Source organism: Apaloderma vittatum, unplaced genomic scaffold, assembly GCF_000703405.1.
Source record: "Apaloderma vittatum isolate BGI_N311 unplaced genomic scaffold, ASM70340v1 scaffold10290, whole genome shotgun sequence".
Classification (NCBI taxonomy): Eukaryota; Metazoa; Chordata; class Aves; order Trogoniformes; family Trogonidae; genus Apaloderma; species Apaloderma vittatum.
The window spans coordinates 42,342-63,475 of record NW_009695082.1 but is presented as its reverse complement, the minus strand read 5'-3'; the positions used below and the strand labels follow the sequence as shown (position 1 = coordinate 63,475).

The 21,134-nt window shown below is 45.9% G+C and overlaps 1 protein-coding gene across 1 annotated transcript in view; it reads left to right on the top strand.

The window, feature by feature from the left end:
• GLI2 (GLI family zinc finger 2) overlaps positions 1 to 21,134 on the top strand; it is a 142,637-nt gene that overhangs the window by 106,235 nt on the left and 15,268 nt on the right. The window contains exons 5-8 of the mRNA XM_009869931.1: positions 9,729 to 9,930; positions 12,268 to 12,481; positions 14,096 to 14,209; positions 17,646 to 17,777. Coding sequence (XP_009868233.1) covers positions 9,729 to 9,930; positions 12,268 to 12,481; positions 14,096 to 14,209; positions 17,646 to 17,777 — 662 coding nt within the window. The remainder of the gene's footprint in view (positions 1 to 9,728; positions 9,931 to 12,267; positions 12,482 to 14,095; positions 14,210 to 17,645; positions 17,778 to 21,134) is intronic.

Sequence of the window (21,134 nt, the reverse complement as noted above, 5' to 3'; positions counted from 1 at the left end):
GGGTAGGAGACAGGCTGGTCCAGCAGGCAGGACATTGCTGCTGTCCTGCTGCTTTGGCCATGGGTGACCACAGCATGGCTGGGGGCAAGCTCCAGCTCCGGCTCTCTATCCCAGCCCACATTTAGCCTGGTTGGTGCCTGGGGAAAAGGCTGGCCATTTCCTTGCATAGCCATGCTTGGAACGATGGATCTCTTCTCTTGATTGGGACCTCTCAGGTCCCCACAGAGAAAAAGTATGTTAACAGGGAGCCACAGCGGAGAGTATGTGTTTAATACTTTGTGGGAGAAAAAAATAGCAGAGGTGCGATATTTATGTTAGTATCGGGCATTACAAATGCAGAAAGTTTTCACTCCTGGCTAAATGAAGAAGAAATAAAATCCTGTTAGGCAGTGCAGTGCTGAGTCACCCCTGCGGCCTGACTGCTGCCCCGCTGAGATGGGTAAAGACTATCTGGAAGCGTGTCTGAGGTCCAAATGGATTTCAGAATTGCTAGAAATTTCTTTCACTTCATGCCACATCTTGTAAGAGCTGAGGTTATGTAGATATTAGGGAGGGCAGTTTGGAGATTATTTCTGCTGCAAGAAAGAGAAGTCTCAGCTCGACTTTCAGATACCGGCTTCTGTTTCCTCAACTGCCTTCGGATTTGCCTGTGGACCATTATAATTTCTGGAGTGGAGATCTGCATCGTTTCATTACCGCTTCAAAGTTTCTGTTGTTGAGCTTTTAAGATGAAAGACTTTGCGGTCTTGCTGCTCCATAAAGTGACTGGTTTAGAATGATAAAAGCTTTTCTGGCTGTTCAGTGATGGGGGCTTATAGATATTTCTAACAAAAAAACAATTTCTCATCTGCAGCTGCTGCGGAAGTTTTACCTGAATAGTCATTTTCTGCAGCCAGTTCCTAGATTTATTGGGAACCTGGATCCCAGACTGAAAGGGAGAGCACATGCTCCTTGGGACCATCCTGCCCTAACACCCAAAATATATTCTGAGCTTCTCTGCTACAAAGCAGATGGTCCATAAGATCACTCGGTCTTCCTTCCAAAGAGTTAATGTCTGTGGTTATAGCGGATGGGTGCAAACCAGCCCTGCCAAGTTCTCCTCAGGCTTATGAACAAGACTCTTTCCTCCTTGCCTCCTTATTAGTCCATCTCTGACCAGCAGTGCCTCGCTGAAGTGGCAGATAAACAGCCAGTGAGGGAAGCAAACACAACTGTTTTCATACTAGCAGGGTCTGACTCTCAGCACACCAAGATGCTCGTCCTCTGGTTTGCTGAAGATCAGTATTTATCTGAAGTCGTCTGAGATATTTCCCTTGGCAGAAGACTCTCTTACTGCTTGCCTTCTCTTGAAAACAGCTCTGGAGTAAATCATGTATCAAAGGTCCTGATTTCATGCAGCCAAGCTCATAACCATTATTCACTAAAAAGCCGGGGCTCACCAAGCATTTATTTTGATCTTTTGGTAAAGCTTTGTTGATGAGTTTACTGGAAAACTTCTTCTGGGCCTTCACTTGCTCTGCGTGAGATGAAAACTTTCAAACATCATGAGGATGTGACATGAGACACTGGAATGCTACTTTTTAAGAATGCTACTTTTTAAGCAGCAGCCCAGTGCCAGCCACTGGTGTACTTGTTTGGGTTTATCCATCAGCCAGAGAGAAGAGAGAATTGTGCATTACCAAGGCAGAGACTTAAATAGATGGCTCTGAAATGCTGGCTGAGGAACCAGTGTCCCTCTCTTTTTTAGAAAGTAATTTCAAAAATTTAAATCAGCAGGGCCTAAGTAAATAGTTGAACAGATAATTTAATAAAGCATCCTCTTATGGTGCTATTCAGAGACAAGAATATTTGTAGCATGCCTAAAACCCCAAGGAGTCACCACCTCACAGCATCTGTCATTCAGAAAGTCCTTTTCTTCCTAGAGAGAGCCTCAGAGCATAAGAACTTTGCAAGAATTAGTTTGCTGAAAATGCAGGTAGCTCGTTTTAAACCGCACATGCCCCACCATCACACATCTGTGATAACACTGGCACCTGCGAAAGAAAAAGCAGTGGATAAGCACGTACTAAAACTGGCTTTCTGTGTCTCATGACCTCCAAACATCTGCAGGTTGAATGCGTGGAAGCCCGGACACTGGGAATGGTAGTGCTTCCACAGACACTACCTGGGCCCTTCTGAGAGCTGTAATTGCATTTCTTGGAGAATTTCTCAGTGCTTTGATGTTTGTAGGTGTTTTTGCCATCCAACCAGGTGTCTAGGCTGGAGCTTGTTGGTACTGGCCATGTGTCAGGTCTGCTCAGTGTTTAAGTCGTGACTGAGTTAGGGTGCTCCAGAGCTGCATCTCTTAGCAGGGTTCTCACTGTGCAGCTGGAAGTAGAGACACCACAGAAGTAGAATAAATTTAAGTATTAAGCACGAGACTGCTGAGGTCTTCAGACCAGTTCCAGTGGAGATGAAAAAACCCTTCAGTTAGCTGTCCTCTTTCATTCTGTCATCCAAACAGGGACTCCAAATCCAAGATCGGAGTTTGAATCCAGGCTTGCATCCATTTTCTGGAAAACCTACACTTTCAAATCAAGAGTTACCTGCTTTCCAATTCACAACACTGCTGGTGGGGCACTTTTGAGACTAATTTACACGATCTGTTCACCAGATCAAAACAATCTTTTGCATTTCTGTTCTAGAAGTGAGTGCCACATGGTGGATTATTCCAGGTGACAAAGTGGTTGCACAAGAGCATCCCTGGGGCAGTAAAGACTGGTTGGGAGCACAGATGAACCTGGAGATGATCACAACTTTCTGAACATGTTTAGTACATCCAACTTTTTCTTTTCCTAAGCACAAGGGCTCCCATGATTACCCTCAGCACTTCAGGAGATTCTGTTTGCTCTCAAGAGAATTGTATCCGGACTGACTCAGTGCTTGTATGGTTATAGCCCTGTACATCTCAAGATATCAAAGTACTGTACAAATCAAAGCTCATCCATCATTGGAGACCCTGAAGAGAAAGGAGATTAAATGATCAGTGAGCAGAGCAATGGCAGCTCTAGGAACAAGATCTAGATCTTTGGAATAAGACTCTCATGGCCAAAGTGGGAAGCAGAGATCATCTTTAAATCCATCACTTCTGTCTTCACAGTGTCAAAAGTGTGATTGGGTTGTCCATGCTGAGTCAGGGAATGGGGGAAGAACATCTTCAGCTCAACTTGCGCTCAAGTGGCACCTCATAGAGGTAGTCACTCAGGTCAGGAGGGCTGTATAGATGTGTGTGTGCAACCTTACATTTACTAACAGCAGGGATGACCCAGTGATGTCATGGCATTTCATCCAGTTCTGGAGCTAGAGGGAGATCCCTGCTCTGTTTCTTGCTGCCTGGTGCATGGCAGTGGTGAATGTCTTGACTCAGGACCAGCAGTTTAACTGGGAAAAGGCTTTGTTCAGCCGAGCATAGCCAACGAGCTAGCTGCTGGCACAGTTGCCTGGGATGTGGGCAGATCATCAAGCAGGACTTTATTTCCCCAAGTCAAACAGTGATTCAGCTTCACTGGCCTCTTTCAGCCAGTGTTGTTGGAGCCTTTCTACCTCAAGTAAATGATTTAATAGCCATCGGGGTAAGGAACAGGGCTGGCAGTGCAGCCCAGTGGTTACTGCAGTCCGCAGGCATATGTCTGGGAGAGGTGAGCTCAGGACTTTCCTACAGCAGGTTTATGTGAAGCCACTGCTCCATCAGGATGGATGGAGAGAGCCCAGACTCACGGCAACTGAGGCAAGAAGCGCCTCTCATGGGACTTGAGGGACCAGCAGCTCGGGGTTTGCAGACTGGATATGCTGGATCTCAGATGACTTTCCAAACAAGCCAGCTGTTGGCTACTCTGGGCAGACGGCACGCCCTGTAGTCGCTTTCTTAAAAACCCTGAAATATTTTTATTTTTTTCTGTTGTTTTCTTTGTCGCAGCACAGAATGGAAACTTGCTGAAATCTCAGAAAATGTTCAGAGGATGGGAAACAATTTCCCACCCATTTCTAGCCAGCAATGCTGTTTTCCTCCCCAGAAAAAATGTGTGCAGAGGAGAGAAAAGGTCCCAGAGCATCCCATAAGCGCTCTGTCTGGAATCCTGCTGCACTCTGGTTTCTAAAGAATTCAATTTACATATGCAAGTTCGGTCGTCTAAACAGTTACCTTGTGGATTGGGAGTACAAGAATGCAGCCTTGTCTTTCAGCAAGGATTTGAGAGAAGCATTGGTATTCCTTGAACTGCAAAGTTGATCGGCCTGGGGAGGGAAGAAAGAAGAGTCCCAGGACAGTGTCTGGTGCCAGAACAAATGTCCAGCATCTGCTGCAGTCTAAGTAAGACGTGTGGTGCTGCTGCAGAAGGGGAGAGGGCAATAAGGAACTGGCTATGTGAAGAGTGTTTGTAGTTTATTGCTTCTGCTTACTGATTAAAGGATCATCCTGTGTTTTTATGCTGCCTTTGGATTTAATTGCATGATGGGAGGAGGGGGATGTTTCTGTACACTTTGGGTGGGGTTTTCTTGGTGAGTAACCTGGAAGCGGGACTGTTTTAATAATGTGAATTTGTCTCAGGGCTTGGCTAGGGGATGCAGAGGAAGGAGTGGCTCTGGCTGTGTTTCAGTGAGGAGTTGGGGCTGAGCCATCTGCAGCCCATGTGCTTTACATGCTCATCCATTTGGAGGCAGATTCCCCCCATGTTCCTCTGCAGTCAGGACCTTAAGGAAGTGCCTGGGATTTCCTTGCCCTGAAGGAGCTTCAAAGGAGCTTTCACTTAGTGCCTGACGTTTCCTTTCAGGAGAGCCTTGCCGGCGCTATTTCTAGTGTGACATGAGGTCTGAAGTCTCCATCCAGGAAAACCATCTCTCGTAATGTCCCTCTGATGGCCCAAGGCCATGTTGAGTGTTCAGAGCAGGAACCTCTGCTCCTGCCTCCCACGTGAGCCAGGGTCTAACCCTGCCCTTCAGCGTGACACCGCTGGGAACAGCTGCGGGGGGCAGATCACAGGCTGCCACATGCGTAGCAGTGACCATTTGGCTCATCACTTGCCCGTTGTGCGTAAATATAAATTTGAGAAGAAAAGCCCAGTTTCCGAGCAACCCCTGGATGTGATAATTCATAGACGCTGTAAGAAATTGCCAAGGAAACCTTTACTTTTTACCAAGAAATCTGGACTTTCCTCCCAGCTCTAGCCTGGGACGTTTGGCATACATTGCCAATGTCACTGAGAAGTTCAACCTTGAATTCAGTGCTAGTTCAGAAATGGAATATTTAACGGCCCCCCACCCCAGGGAGAAATTACTTTCAGTTTTGAGCTGTGGTGTTTACATTTACTCTGCAAAGATAATGCTGCTGTAATGTGAAGCTTTTTCTACTGAGAAGTTATCCTAGGCAGTTTTAAAAGGTTTCTTAAAATATATGGATTATATTTATTCTCTAGCATGTTTTCCAAGTGGGAAAGCATTAGTTTGAAAGTAAAGGTAGGATACCTCAAACAGGGAGCCTCTAGGTCTGCCTTTAACCTTGTGTTTGTTCCATGTTCCAAAGTCCATAGAAGTCAATGGGAAGTATCTGCTGGCTTTAACAGCAAGATTCAAGATGAGAGGTAGAAGTAGCAGAACAAATTGCTGCAGGAACAGCCACCAGCCCTTCTGGGCATGCTGTAAATTTGCTGCCCTGGAAATATTATCAAACACTAGAAGAGGCAACAATACAAATTATCTCATGGAGTTGTCTTGTTTCTTGTTTTGCTGTGTGTGCTTTGGCCCTTCTTTCTGGACTCAGATGAGAGTTTTCCTACCTCTCAGTAGTATTCAAGGGAAGGAAACTGAAGGTGTAAAACGTCCCCATCTGAGGTACAGAGAAGTTAATTTTAAAACCTGAAACACTGGTAAATGAGTGGAGTGAATTTTAAAGTAATTTCCTACTTTTATTTCAATGTGTGACTTTTAAAAATTCATTTTAACCTATGGTGATTTTAGGTTTCTGAACAAAACATCTTCTAGAACAGCAACAGAAAAATATCATGGACTTTTGTTTTTTTTTCTTTCGAGAGTTTTGAAGGGATATCCTGGCAGTTTGGAAACTTCCCCCCACATATTTTCCAAACATCAGAGAAGTCTTGAAACTAACCCTGTTCGTTTTGATAAGTCAGCATTTTTGAAGGGGAGATGAGAGAGTGCTAGTGATAAATCCTCCTGAGGCTCTCCATCTCTGTGTCTGAAAAATGGATCCTGCCTTCATTTACTTTTCTGCATACAGTCACTGCTAAAGAAGTTGCATGTGGTTTCTCCTTTGAAACATCACTGAACCTCAGGCAACAGAGGATTTTTACCTACATATTCAAGGGGCTGTCAGTCGGCTCTTACTGAACACCTTGCCTATGTGTACAGCTACACTAACGCTTCGCTGCTGCCTGGTATCATTCAGTGTTCATGCTCGGTGTCGTTGGGTCAGGGGGTTAGGTCAGGCCAATTTTGTTATTAAGAATGATACCAGTGCAGCTGTTTTTGCATCTGATTTTGAACAATAATAATTTTGAAAAGGTTCCCTCTTCCCGAATGCTTCTTCGTGTGATTAAACTCCTTTTCCGTTTCCCAGACGCTTCCCTCCCCAGGCACCCTGGGCAGGCTGTCATTGAGAAGAGAGGAATTGTTCAGCCATAGCACGATTTTAGGTCACAGCTTTCTCTGGAAGCCCGCAAGACGTAAGAGGCGTTTGTGTAAAGCATAAGCCCAACCTATTGGATCTACTATCAAACATTTTAGAGAGCCCACGGTACTCACAAGATCTAAATTAGAGCGGACGCTAATGCAATGCATATTACTGGTTTTGGACTGGAGAATTCCCAGGCCAGCTTGCAAATCTGACAGCTTCCAGCAGAGTTTTACATGGGGAAAAAAATGACGTACCTGTGTGCAGTGGGGAGGGATGTCCATGTTGTTTGCACTGCTAAAACCCAGCTTTCTGTTGGACATCAGGACTTCTTCCCTCGGCAAATTAATGGTGACCAATGGCTGAACCAGCACTGTGGACATAAATCATGGGAAGGAGCAGCGAGAAATGAGTACAAGGCTTTTCTTTCTATTTAGTAATTTATCAAGGGAAGTGGCACATTAATAAACAGATCTCCCTTGAGGTGTGGGAATAACAGAGATAAATATGACTGTCAAATCTGGCCTGCTTCCTTCTGTTAGAGAAGGAGGAGACTGTGGGAATGCAAATGCAAAAAACTGTATCTGGAAAGACGCCTATTATTTGTAGGACAGCAACACAACTCGGCTGAGCTGGAGCCTCATCGTGCTTGGTGCAATACATACAGAATAAAACACAAGCCCTAGCTAAAGGAGCTCATCTAAATAGATGACACTGGGAAACAGGGACACAATAAGAAGCAGGAACTTGCTCAAGCTGATGTGGCTGGGCAGGACTGGGAACAGCACCCAGGTCTTCCCAGGTTATGGCCTATGTATTGAGTGAAGAGGAGGCCAGAGGAGGAAAAAACCCCACTTTAATTAGTTCAATTCCATGAACACATAAATATGTTCTGAACAGAACACAGTTTTGTTCATTATGATCTAGACCCAAGCAACCCTCATGTTGGCTCTTTCCAGGGTTGTGGCAGGGCCCAGATTCCATGAATCAGATGAGATGTTTGGGAATGCTCCACTGCAGCCTTTAGGCAGGTCCAGCCTGAGGGGAGTCCACTTGCTCATTTTGGATTTGTGTCCCTATTGCCTTTACGAACTAGCTCCTCCTTTTACAGCTCCCAGAAGTGCCACTCGCACCGTGGCAGAACGGGGCTGGAGTCTGCCAGCTGCAAGCGTTAAGAAAGTTTAGGTCTACTCCCTCCAAATCATGGGAAAGGAGGTGATTTTCACAGATCACTCTGTGCTCTTTCTGTTTGCGGTCTGACCTTGACTCATGCTTTCTAGCATCTTCCTGCCCCACAAGGCTGTTTGCAGTAGTTATAGAAGACACTGTAAGAAGAACGTGTTCAGCCAGTGATCTGATTTTTAGGAGAAATTCCCAGTAGTGTCAGGATCGCAGTAAAGGCATTGCAGCTAGCAACTCTTGAAGCTTCTTAGGTGCAGGACGAAAGTCACAAGAGTGTTTGGTTCAAGTACCAGCTTAGCCTTGAACTTAAGTGAGACCATGGGCAAGTCATTTATCTTGTGCAATGAGGGACATTATGGGTAATAAGGGGATTGTGGTACGAAACCCCATAGATTACACAGCACCAAAGCATGGTAATGACAGAGCCACTTAGGTACACGGGTGAGTCATGTGGAGACTGGGAGACTGCAGCCCAGCCACTGGTCTTAGGGAAATGTTGACACAAACTTATCTGAGCCAACACAAATCAAGGAACTACTTGGTCACGCTGGTAGGTTATATTTTACCTCCTTGTACAACCCATTCACCCTCTCTCATACCAGCTCTGTCACCAGGATGGAAAGTTTATGCTTTTGCAAAGTGCCAGGCTTGTATTTGGTGATCTGCAACCAAAATCAGTCCCTTCAACCAAGTAGAGGAAAATAGCTCTCATATTGCCTGTCTGAGCAAGTTACTGTTTTGTTCACAGTATTTAAGAGGATATACCCACAGCAAGCTTTCTGGGGAGACTGCTGCTGGAGAAGTCAGGTAGTAGTACGGTGCTGTGCTCAGGAAGGAGCTGGAGCAGCTGAGCCCTCCTGCACCTTGGGTGGATGATGGGAATTATTAGCTGGACCTCATAGCAAAGTGGCATATTTTACCCTTAGAAGCCTTTTTCTTCTTGTTTAAATAGGCGACCTAAATGCTGCTGTCATTGCTTTGGAGGGGTAAGCCATTCCAGGCAGCGCTAGGGCTTGGCAGGCTTTGAATCTGGTACCCTGATATCGGGAAAAGTTGCAATACGCCCCATCCCTGGGTCCAGTCCATGCCACCCTGGAGATCTGCAGGTGGGTCAGGCCTGGGTAGAGTTTCCTCTGGATTAAGTCAGTCGTTCCAGTCAGCAGTGCCGAAACACTGGAGGAGGCCAAGTTTGTACAGTAGTAACTCACCATGTATTGCAGATCCACAAACAGGACTGGCAGGGTTGGAAATGACTTCATGCCCGAAGAATGATTGACAATTGCTAATAGGGTCCAGGCACTGGCAGGTCCCTTCGGAGGGGGAGAGCTTGAACTTTGTGCCTGAGCTGCCAAATTGGTTTTCTTAAAACTCTTCATTTACTTTCGGGGCTCCTGGAGCCTCGCCTCCTTCATTAATTGGATGGTCAGCATTGTGCTCGCGCTCGTTTGGTTTCCGCTCCCTCCGCACACAAGCACACACACCATTTCCAAGGGTCGCCCTGGCTCTGACGTGCAGCTCTTCTGACCCGCTGCTCCTGCCACCGAGTCAACGGGGACGACTGTGCTCATGGAAACTTTGCGGGGCCTTTTCCCTTTTAATTTAAAGTCAATTTAGTGCCGATGAAAAGGAGGTGATGGGCAGGCTTCTGTTTATCCCCTGAGGAGGGCGAAGCTAGCGACAGCCGCAGTGCCACCTGACCCCTGCCATTCAGCGCCCGGCAGAGAGGAAACTTCCCATCAAAGTGCAGCTGGTCCCTGCACTGGTCCTGGCTCCCAAACATCCCACAACAGTCACGCCCGCAGCAGGTCTCAGCACCTCCCACCCTGCTGCAGGAAGGGAGCAGCCCGCTGGTTTTGCCTGACAGAGTCTCTCTTTCCTACAGTTTCCCGGTTTTCGAGCCCACGGGTGACTCCAAGATTAAGCCGAAAACGAGCCCTGTCCATCTCCCCGCTGTCTGATGCCAGCATCGACCTCCAGACGATGATCAGGACCTCCCCAAACTCTCTCGTGGCATATATCAACAACTCCAGAAGCAGTTCAGCGGCGAGTGGTTCCTACGGCCATTTATCTGCCGGGACAATCAGGTAAAGCTCTGGGATGGGCTCAGTTCAACTGCATAACCATCCCTCCAAAAGGAGGGGTGAACCCCCAGCAAGGGAGCTCTTCCCTGCCTCGCAACCTCTGCTTCTGTGCATCGGGGCTGTGTAGTCACCACCTGGTTTTATATGTAGAAGGGTACTTTGTGGTATACGGTGGTGTTTGGGTGGTTTTTTCCTGAATTAGGATTATTGGTTACCACGTTTTGAGTAATTACCGTCTGATCGTGCCTTCCTGTAAGCAGAGACAGAGAGTAAATTTATCTAATAAAATACTCATTGTGAGCGGTTGGACTGGTTAGGAAACCCTCTAGATTTAAGAGATTGCCCTAAAGTATTCTCCAAGTTATTGGCCCACATTCTTGAACAAAATGTTGTCTGGGTGGATTGAAGAGCCTAATTCTGAAAACATACTTGAAACAAATCTAGGCCCTTGAGTAAAGTTTTGTTCAAATCTTAATTAAAAAGCACTTACACTAAGCAGCTCACTGTTGTCAATTCCTACCATGATTGCTTCACCCAGGTTTCACAATGTTATTCTTTTTATTACTTAACTGTTAAAAATGTTAGACCTAATTAACGCTGATGTCGCAAAGCAAGGGTTTATAAAGATCACGCACTCTCAAAATTTGTAGGGGAAAACAGAGATATTGCCGTTGGTAACTGTAACATTGATTTTATAAGTTACTTTATCCAGCAGCATCATTTAGAAATTGACTGTAAAATCAAACATAATGGTAACTTTAATAAATTACAACTCCTTGTCTGGTAATCATATTTTTCTTGTCTTTCCATCTGCTGTTGTTAACTGGGCATACCTGTAGCATCTCATCTTATACTCAGATTTTAAGATTTTCAGGGTAGAATCTGGTATTTTCAACAAATCAGTAGAGAGCAGAGCCTGTCCTAATGGCCAGCTCTTGGCCTCCAAGGGAATAATTAAGTAGTAATAAAGAACTTTAAACTCTTCTTGGTGTTCTAAAGGTGTATCTCAAATGTCAGGAATTCTAAAATGGGTTACATATATAACAGAATAACTGTCAGCAATTTGGGGTGAAAAGACTTTTTTGTTATTATTTTAACAATGTTTCAGCAGTAGGAATTAAATCCTTTCTCACCCGTTCAGACCCATATCCTAGTAGCACTTTAGAAAGTCATTTTTGGACTTGCTGTAACATAACAAAGCTGTGCAGCAGCCTGCCATCACACCTCATTTGCTGCAGCACGTATTTAACTCCTAGAACTCTTTTACACTGTCGTGAATTTTGTCATTTATTCTTCTGGTCAAGTTGTCATTAACTGGTTTGGAACAGAAATACTAATTTTATGGTCACCGGCAATAAGTATTTTCTCTAAAAGCCAAATTGGAAATGAAGCGTGTTGCTAATTATGGCCCTGTTTTCTGAGCTTTCACACTGTGGGCAGTTTTAGTGATGTGAGACAAAATGCCGTCAGGGTAAAGGTTCAGGGTGGCCACCTCTTAAAAATGACAAATGATAGATTTTTGGGCTTAGAGTCTACGGTTTGTGCATCACCCACCTGAAGTACAGGGAGCAGAGCTCCTCTCGTGATTCTCCCTCTCTGCCGAGAGGTCTCAGCCCTGGGAGTGAACCTCTTCCTTCCGAAAGCAGAGCTTTGGTTTTACTGCTGTCAGCTGCTGCATCCTGGCTCAGACCTGTTGCCTTCAGTTAGTGCCCAAGCAGCCAGGAGCTGGTGGTGTTTCTGGTCTCTGCTGACCTAGATTGGAGCTGAACCAGTGACCTACATATGAAGGGTGACATACTTCAGTAGTCCCCTGAGCCAGCACTCCCCTCACCTGAACACACAGAAAAGTGCATGGTTTTGGACTATGTAAAATGGATAGTTATTCATCCCTACTGTGATCTGTGCCAGGTGAGCCAGGTGATTGCTGGTTTTACCCAGGGTAGCATAACCCCAAGGTTGCAAGTCTGCAGAATAGTTCTGCCCAGCAAAACCCAGGAGCCGTGGGGGCTGCAAAGGCAGATGTGTCCGAATCCCATCCTCTTCTGCACTCCCTGCCAAGGGCTTTCTCTGTTTTTAGACATAGGAAGCAAAGAAATTACAACCACTCTGAAACATGGGTCAAAATGATTCACAAGTTTACTGAGGCACACGCGAGACAAATCCTGTCTTTGCAGTAAAGCAGGCTGTCAGGCTTATCGTGGCATTGAAGGCATCTAGCTGGAGCATTGCAGCCTGTCTCCTGGAGACTCCATGAAGCCAGACCTGAATCAGTCACGAGATAATGTGGTAAATATTGTTTAAGATAACTCCTCATCATTTTTCTTCTTCCTATTGCTGCAGTCCGGCGTTCAGCTTCCCCCACCCCATTAACCCCGTGACATACCAGCAGATCCTGACCCAGCAGAGAGGCCTGAGCTCAGCCTTCGGACACACTCCTCCTCTGATCCAGCCGTCCCCGACCTTCCCCCCGCGGCAGCACATGGCAGTCATCTCAGTCAACCCACCAGCAGCACAGATCAGCAGCAACAGCAACTGCATCTCTGACTCTAGCCAGGTAGGGATGGTCATCCTGGCTCTCTCTGGGCATCACACAGGGAAATGGAATCACGTTCTCCATGGGATGACTGCTGCCCATCATGGTGGCTGTGGGAGTCTCTCTTTCTGCTAACGCTCTCGCTTTACATTGCTTTTTCTTCCTCCTGGCAAAGCGTTTATGGACTAGTCACAGCCAAATATTGTGCTCACCTCCCTTCCTAGCACGTAGATGTATCTACCCATGCAGGAACCAAAGGCCTTGATCTGTCAAGGCGTTGAACGTGATATGCAGGGTCATCTCAGGCAGCAAATCTCCTTGAACACCTATTATGTGCTATTGAAACCAAGAGAATTCAGCACATGCTGGAGTATTTTTACCAGATAAGCACCTGAACACTGTAAATCAAGCTTCATCAGTTCCTTCACCAATCCTTCCTTCCGTTTTTCTACTGACATGAATGATGCCAATGGTCTTAAAACAACTTATTCCTTTGCTCTTTAACAAATAGGCGCATCCTAGCTAGGACCTCTAGCCATTTTATTTACTGTTCCTTCTTTTCCAGTAGTTTCTCTCTTGGGTATCCTTGCTGTTGATTTTTACTGTTAAGGTTTTCAAAACCATTGGCTAAATTCTGAAAACTAGGAATGCTGTGATGTGTATGAAATCCCATACCTCTAACGCATCCTCGCAAATACCTGTGAGTTCACACAGGCATGTGTACACAAGCCCTCCACATCCACAGGGTTGGTGAATATCCCTAGCACATTTTTCATCATTTTTCCCTCCCATTTTTCTTCCCTGGAAGCTTAAATTGCAGGGTTTTTTCTCCCCAAAGACGTATTTCACCTCATTTCACACCCATTTCACATTGTTGTTTTAGTTGTATCAACTGAACTTTTCAGACTGGTTTATTGTTTTAGGGTTTCTCACGGCTGCTGCACTGCAAACTGTTTGTTATTGAAGGTTATTTGATTGATTGGTTTTGTTTTCTTCTTACAAACTGGCTACCAAAATAATGTGGCTAGCGGGAGTTACGCCTCTGTTTAATAACTTGCAGGACCAATCTTGAGCAATTAGCAAGAGTATATTTAAAATGTTAATGTTCCAATTTTATGGACATACAATAGGATGTTTTTTCACCTGAAGTTGCTCTCATTTTTTAAAAGCTTAGCAAAATATACACATAGCCTTTCATGCACCCAGCACACAAGAGCCCTTGCCTGTAATCAGAGCCCCCCGCTCCCCCCAGGAATTAATTTTCTCAACAAATCATTTCATGACATTGAGAAATAAAGGCATAGCTTGGATGGAGGTTGCGTAAGGTTTTGGTGGCTTTGACAGAGACTGGATCTCTCTGAAACAGAGCAGTAGTGGCAAAGCCAAGCTCACTGGTGAGACTGCAGAAACTCATGCTGCCCCTTCTCTCTCTTCCATCTCTCTGCTTCCGCAAACCCACACGGTCTCGTTTTCATGTGAAACTGGGACAGCAGACCCAATCCTCTGTTGACTCCAGCCACTCCTGAAGTTCAACCTTGACTGCTTTTTAAGCTAATTTTTAATGAGGAGGTGGACTCCAGTCTCTCTGTCACCCCAAATCCCAGTGACACCTCTTGCCTGGTTTCTCTCTCCCAGAGCAAGCCGAGCAGCGAGTCGGCCGTGAGCAGCACAGTCAACCCAGTGATCAACAAGCGCAGCAAAGTCAAGACTGAAGTCGAGGGCTTGCCCCCAGCGTCCCCAACCACACAGGTAACGTTCCTGGTGTGAGGCATGGGAAGGCAAGGCAGCAAGCTGCTGTGTCTCATCATCTTTGGGAACAACACTCTTGACACCTTTTGCTGCAGCTGGGAGCAAGGCATCAAAGTCTGCCAGGCAGGCAGGTGTCTCCTGGAGCATGAAAGCCAGCAAGGTACAGGGCAGAGCTGCAGTGACTGAGTGAAGCATTCAGTGGGACTCAACCTGCAGTTATTGTGCTTGGATAGAAAAAAAAGGAGGGAGGGAGTATTTCAGGGGTGATAATTCAAAAATTATGTCTGAGTGTTCTGTACTGCAAAACAAGCAGAATAAGAGTCTCAAAGCAAACAGATTACAAGGGAATCTTGCATGTAGGTAGAAAGCTTGTGAAAAAAAAAAAGGACAACTTCTTGATTGAACAAGGAATTGCTTCTAGAAACATTCTTTACACTGGTGACACAACATTTGACACCAAACAGGGCCCAAAGGCCTTTGCTTTCTTTCCGGAGCTCTGTGATTGCAAACTGTTTAATGGTTGACAGTATCCATCTGACCGTCCTTTATCACAACTGTAAACTATCAAGAGTGCTCTGGGCACTTCATTTTCATGAAATATTAGTCTGTGTTATTGTCAAGCGAACGGAACAGTTGATGACAAATTTCTTCTTCTGCCCTGGTTCAGGAGCAGGTCTCAGCATGATGCATGGGGACAGCAATGTGTGCAGTCATCGGGGGGCTGGTAAAATTGATGAAGATAACATATCAGGGAAAGATAAATATGCTGTAGTCAGCATGATTAGGGCACAGAGACACCTCTCTGGAGCTTTGAGTTTAGGAGTGCATCTACATGCTGCTGCAAAAGCACATGCCCCGAAAAACCAATCAGGCCACCACCCAGGCTAATCGGGCCACATGTTTATTTTTTGCAGCAAATGAAAAAAGATTGGAAAGCCATCACCTGCTTTCTCAAAGCATCTGTAGCAGAGGAGCTGTGGGACAGCCAGCTGCTCGCTCAGTGGCCATCATCCTCTGTTCTCTGCTCCGATGTGAAGAGTCGTGTGCCCAGCTGCACGGAGAGCTTGGACAGCATCAGCCTGGCTCACCCTTGCAGCCCTGCCCCAGGGTTTCATTCACTGGGTTTTACGTGAAATGAGCACTGAAAGAAGGAGGAGGGGCAGTTTAAAGTGGTGCAGGGAGGTCTCATTAGAACAGCAAGGTGAAATTAAGAGGAAAATGCATGCGGGTCATCTGATAGTCCCTAATGAGGAGATCTGTGAAGTAATACCGCAAGGGAAATGTAGGCTTCATGTCTTGCAGCATTTCAGTATTGACTGGGAAATAGCTGGAAAGTACCCTGTAGGAGACAGCCCATTCTTGGCAAGGAGAACAGATTAAAAGAATGAGCGTAGTGGGTGTCTCCTCTTCAGTTAGTCTAAGCAACAGCAACTTGTTAAATTTGGAGATTCCTCTTCTGCAGGAGACTGTGCTGAAAAGTTGAGTTGCAGTCAGTTAATTATTGACTGATACATTTTTTTGAAGAGTATGAAGCTCATCCATCCCAAAAAAAGCATGCGTGTGTTTTGTTTTGGAAATGCTGTGCTGGAAACGCCTCATGTGAGTTGTGGTTTGGGTGTTTAAAATCCTTGGCCAGACAGTATCTCCCATGATGGCTTGTGCTATAAAAAATGCAATCCAGACGAGATTTGTGGGACACAGTGGAGCACTAGGCATGAGAGACTTGAGTTACTGTACTCTTATGATACCGCAATAGCTCCACTATAGATTCAGGTTAATGTTGAACTAGCCAGAAATGAAACAAGTTAATCCTCTTCAACACATTAAACTGGTATCAATTAAAATTTTCCAACAGAAAGCAAAAAAAAGGTAGCAAAATAAGAATTTTAGTGGAAAATTTTACTTTCCCAGAGACCACATTTTGTGTGAAGATAAATGTTTCAACAAAAATCGTGTTCACAAATCAACCAAATAGGAAAAATAAGCTGCTGTTTGAACTATCTCAGACTATTTCTCTGGGCTTTGATATAGGTTGAACCTCCAGAAGTCTTTCTGTAACTTACTACAGTTTCCTGTCCCAAGAGACACGTTACAAAATATTTATTTTTGTTTTAAATTAAGACCTAATTAAAACAAATCTCTTCCTCTCCGTATCTAAAATTTGAATTGAGAAGTCAGAGCTGGCATGAGCTGGTTAATGAAAATTGTTGACCTTTCATACAGTACGTCTCACTTTCCAAGCCATATAATGCTATTAAGTCATTAATCATTGCAGCCCTCAGTAGGCATTGGGAAAATGTTGGTGAGGAAGGAGATGGCAGCCAGATAAGTCCGTCTGAGCAGGTCAGAGGCAGTTTGAGATGGATCTGGCTGTGTCTGCACACTTATGGGGCCAAGTGGAGGATCAGATCATGAGGCACAGTGTCTGATGTGGTCACTCACCCCAGATGCTCCTGTCTAAAGCTGCCCTAGAGGCGGGATGCTCTGTGCTGGGCAGTAGTAGTAACTGGGAGGAAAGGGAATGAAGGGGGTCAAAACCTGCAGGGTTTTGTATTGTTAAATTCCCAAGCCAATATTGGCTGCTGATTGCCTTGTCTGTAGTGCAGGTGTCTGACACATTGAGAGCCGACAGTTGTCCTTACCTCTGAATCGTACTAATTATGTTGTATGTTACACTATTGTGTAGGTACCGATGCTTTAATCCTCATAGCAGCCGTAACAAAAATTTTCTGTGCTTCATTTAGCACTGAGGAGCTGGCTAGACAGAGAAGTTAAGGAGAGAGCTCACAGCGTGCTCAGCATTAAAGTAACTCATTTGTGAGTCCAGAGCCCTTGGAGCTCAGCCCTGCAACCCACTCATCACTGGGTTTTGCTCAAACTTCAAAATTTCCCTCTCTCTGAGGAGTGCTTTGAGAGCTCGCTACTTTGTCCCTGTGGAGCACCCTGCGGGTATAAATCTTTAGGTGAGGATTATGTATAATTTTCTCATCCATTGAAAGATGCAGAAAACAGGACCCACCCCCCTCCCCAATCCATGTCAGATGAGTGTTGTAACCACTCTTACTGCTGTGCAGTTTCTTCATGCTCATATTTCCCCACTCACCACAGATCAAAAGTTTTGCTCCAGCAAAGAACACAACCAAAGGTTAAAAGCCAGCCTTTTCCTTCCTGCAGTTTTTCCTGGGACTACCCATGACCTCTCTGGAGCCAGGCACTCCTGCAACTATGACTTTGGGGTGTTTCATGTCTTGTCATTAACTCTGATCCATTTCTACCAAAACTCTGTAATTCATTATTTCACAGTAATCAAGGATGTTATGTTGTCACAACGAGTACGGTTTTGTGATCAGTTGATACCTGCCCTGTAATCTATGACTGACGGAGGAATTCAGATGAAAGAAGTTCACCTTGTACAATGCACCATTGTGTGTTGCAGGAGCATCTGACAGACCTGAAAGAAGATCTAGATAAGGACGAATGTAAACAGGAGCCTGAAGTTATTTATGAGACAAACTGTCACTGGGAAGGGTGCACAAAGGAATATGACACTCAAGAGCAGCTCGTCCATGTGAGTAATGGTTGGGAGGAAACCCCAGTGATAAATTTGGGTTTCTCTGCACTTCTCTTCATTTTTTATCACTAGCTGCTGTACAGCCAGAGCTCACTCTGGGAGCTACTAAAGGTGCAAATGAGGGATACGGTGTGTAAACACTGCCAAAGCAGGTCGCTGCTCCCCAGGGAGTTTAGCTACAAGAAGCCTCTCATAGATTATTTGATGTTGCTCCCTGGCAGCTGCTGAGGCTGCAGTTTCGGTCTCCCTTGTGCATGATCTGGTGACAGAAGACTCTGCACAGAGGACCTGATGAGAAAATGGAGAAGGGGGCTGAGCCCTTCCCTCTTCTCTGGCCTTATTCACTGCACCTACACCAGCTATGGGTTGGGGATTGTCCATACTGTCCTCAGTCCTTGTCCAGACCATGAAAGCCTTTTATGCTGCTGTGTATCACTTAGGGCCTGTTGACCTGCTCAGCTCATCCCTCCAACAAAAATAGAGCGCTTCCAGAGTTTGGAGACGTGCTCCAGTGCATCTATCAGGGCACAAAATATAGAAAGTGGGTTGATTTTTTAAAAACTGGGAAATAGGGCTTTCATAATCACAGTGATGTCCCCAAACCAGTGTCAGTGCTTCTCTCTGAAGGATCCCCAAACAAAGTCATTAATCAGATTTTCAGTTCTAATTAATTTCAAGAACCTTTTGTGTGCTTTACTTCACCTGGGAATCCACCATTTGGTTTTCTTTGGCTTCTGGGGTCAACAAATCCCTCAAACTTGGAGCAAGTGCCTGTGAAATCAGGTGTGATCTGTGTGTGAGCCCCTTCCTGCCCCCTGTCACCCTCCTAGTCCTTATTTTGGGTTTGTGGTGCAAGCCCTAGTTGTTTGAAGCCAGCCCAGAGCTGCTGGGTATTCACCAGCCCCAAAAACCCTGTTACTTGCAGCAAAGTGTTGGATTGAGGAATTTTTGTGACAGGACCTGCTGTCTTCTCCTTTCCCTTCAGCCTTTTGCTGCATTTCTCAGCTGGGCTCCAAGCATGCCAGGAGCCACCCATGTGCAACTCACATGTAGCCCTCTTCCAGAGGGCTTGGCTCTGTTCTCACCCTTTTTTGTATGTCTTCATTTTAGTCATGTTTGGATGCCACCAAGCAGGCATCAGTCTCTGTTTCCCCAAGCTCTGCGCACAAACATTGTCTGAGCCCAGGGGCACCACACTCCAAATGATAATTTTTAGGCATGTGCTCTTCTCCCAGCAAAGGTTTGAATGGGCCCACCTCTGCCAGAAGTCAGTGGAACGGTGCAGCAAGACCTTGAGCACAAAGATTTGGAAATGATTTTCAGGGCCAAATGAGTGATAAGATGCTTAATGAGTTGCACATTGCATGGCACAGGGTGTTGCTTTTCTGGGGTTAAACCACAGCAGCCCCGTCAGATGGACTGGGCTCACATTCGTCCAGCAGTACTTGTGCGTTTCCCGCTCAGACGTAAGAAAAACTTTAACTCTGCCCAGAGCAAAGTGCAGGGCAGATCCAGGCAGCTCAGCACAATTTATTTCCGAAGCAAACCCAAAGAAAAATATTTGATGGAATGTCCAAAATTTTCCTAAATTTGGAAGGCTATAAAAATGGAGGCTTCTGTACTATGATTACTAGCAACATGGGATTGTGGATTTGGGATGCCCAAAATATACATGCAGATGAAATACAGATGTTGTGAGCCAACATCTGAGAAGGTGGCATCCCACCGCGCATGGAAAAACTCTGGTTTGTGTGCAGAGCAAAGTACCTGGGTGTGCAGGGTCCATTCTTCACACAGAGTGAGCAATGTGCTTGTGGGAGAAGTGCATGGCTATGGGGAGCAACAAGAATGAGGACATATTTTTGAAAGCACCACTGCTGCTCCCAGCCTTGCAGGTCACACTCAGTTTGAGAGAAGCCCAAGCATGGTTTACAAGCAAAGGTGAGGGTTTGATGTGGGCTATGGAGCCGTAGCTGAAATGTGGTGAGTTGTGCAACTGCTCCTCCACCACATGATGGGAAGCAGATGCTGCCCAGACAGTGAGTTAATAAGCCTGAAGGGAGCTACAGTCATGTGTCCCCCCCCATAAATGTGTCTTCCTCTAGCCCAAGCAGGACTGAACAGACAAGCCTGTGCACTCCCCAAACCCTAGCACTGCTGTGCGTAGTCTTGATTGTAAGTCAGATTCCCACACAAACAGTGCCAAGAAATGTATCTTCCCAGTCTGGTCTGAACATGGTTTAGTATGTCCATGGGTCTCCTGGGGGGTACACGAGTTTTCCACCATCTGAGGCTAAAAGCTCACACCAATGCCATATTATAAAACCAGAACCACAGACAGCTGAACCCAAACCCAACCTCCCAGCCCTCCAGGCAAACAGCTTTGGCTCTCGGTGTTTACTTGTGGTGCCTGAGCACCCATCTGAGCACCACATACCTCCTCTTGCCCTGTGGTAGACCTTGTGTCCCAAACAGGAGGTCCCTGTTCCCAGGATTGGGCCATGGCACACAAAACTCTGGGGCTGGATTTCACTGGGACTGTGAAGGTGAGTGATTCTGGTTTAATGCATTTTGGTGTCCTCCTCCTGCCTCACCACCCCAAGAAAGTCTCATCCCGAGCCGCAACATGTGTGCCTGGCCTTGGCCAGAGGGATGAGGGCGGGGGCTGGAAAAAAATCTCAGTACAAAAAAAAACCCAAACCCAAAGTGGTTTATTTTAGGATTTCCTGTCAGTGAATGTCTGCTGAAAACACAGGAGCGAGGACAGGCATTATTTTTGGCAGCAAGACCCCGTTCAGGGAGACAGGGCCACCGAGGGAACAGTGCTGCTGACGGGCTGGTCTCCGGCTCTGTTTATTTTCAGCAGAACTTCATCTGCCCTGGGCTGGGAAAAGCCGACCCTCATCTTCCTTTCAGGGTGGATGAAGGCACCATTCTGGGTCTGACTTTTCAACACCTCAGCACAGGATTTCACGGACTGGAGTAATTAGCAGTAATTCAGGCCACCAAGCTGTCCTTGGCGCATAGCTCTCAGATGCTGTCATTTCCTGCCAGCCGTCAGCGCTGGACAGCAGGTGGATGTCTTAAGACCGTCGTATGCAAGCTTAGAATCATAGAATCCGATGCTGTCATTTCCTGCCAGCCGTCAGCGCTGGACAGCAGGTGGATGTCTTAAGACCGTCGTATGCAAGCTTAGAATCATAGAATCCTAGGATCATTTAGGTTGGAAAAGACCTTTAAGATCATCATGTCGAACCAAGGCTTGTCTCCTACTCTCCTCCGTTCTCTAGCAGCACCCTGGGAAAGGGTCCCAGCTGCATAAATGCAGCACAGGAAGGGTCAGCAGAGACAAAA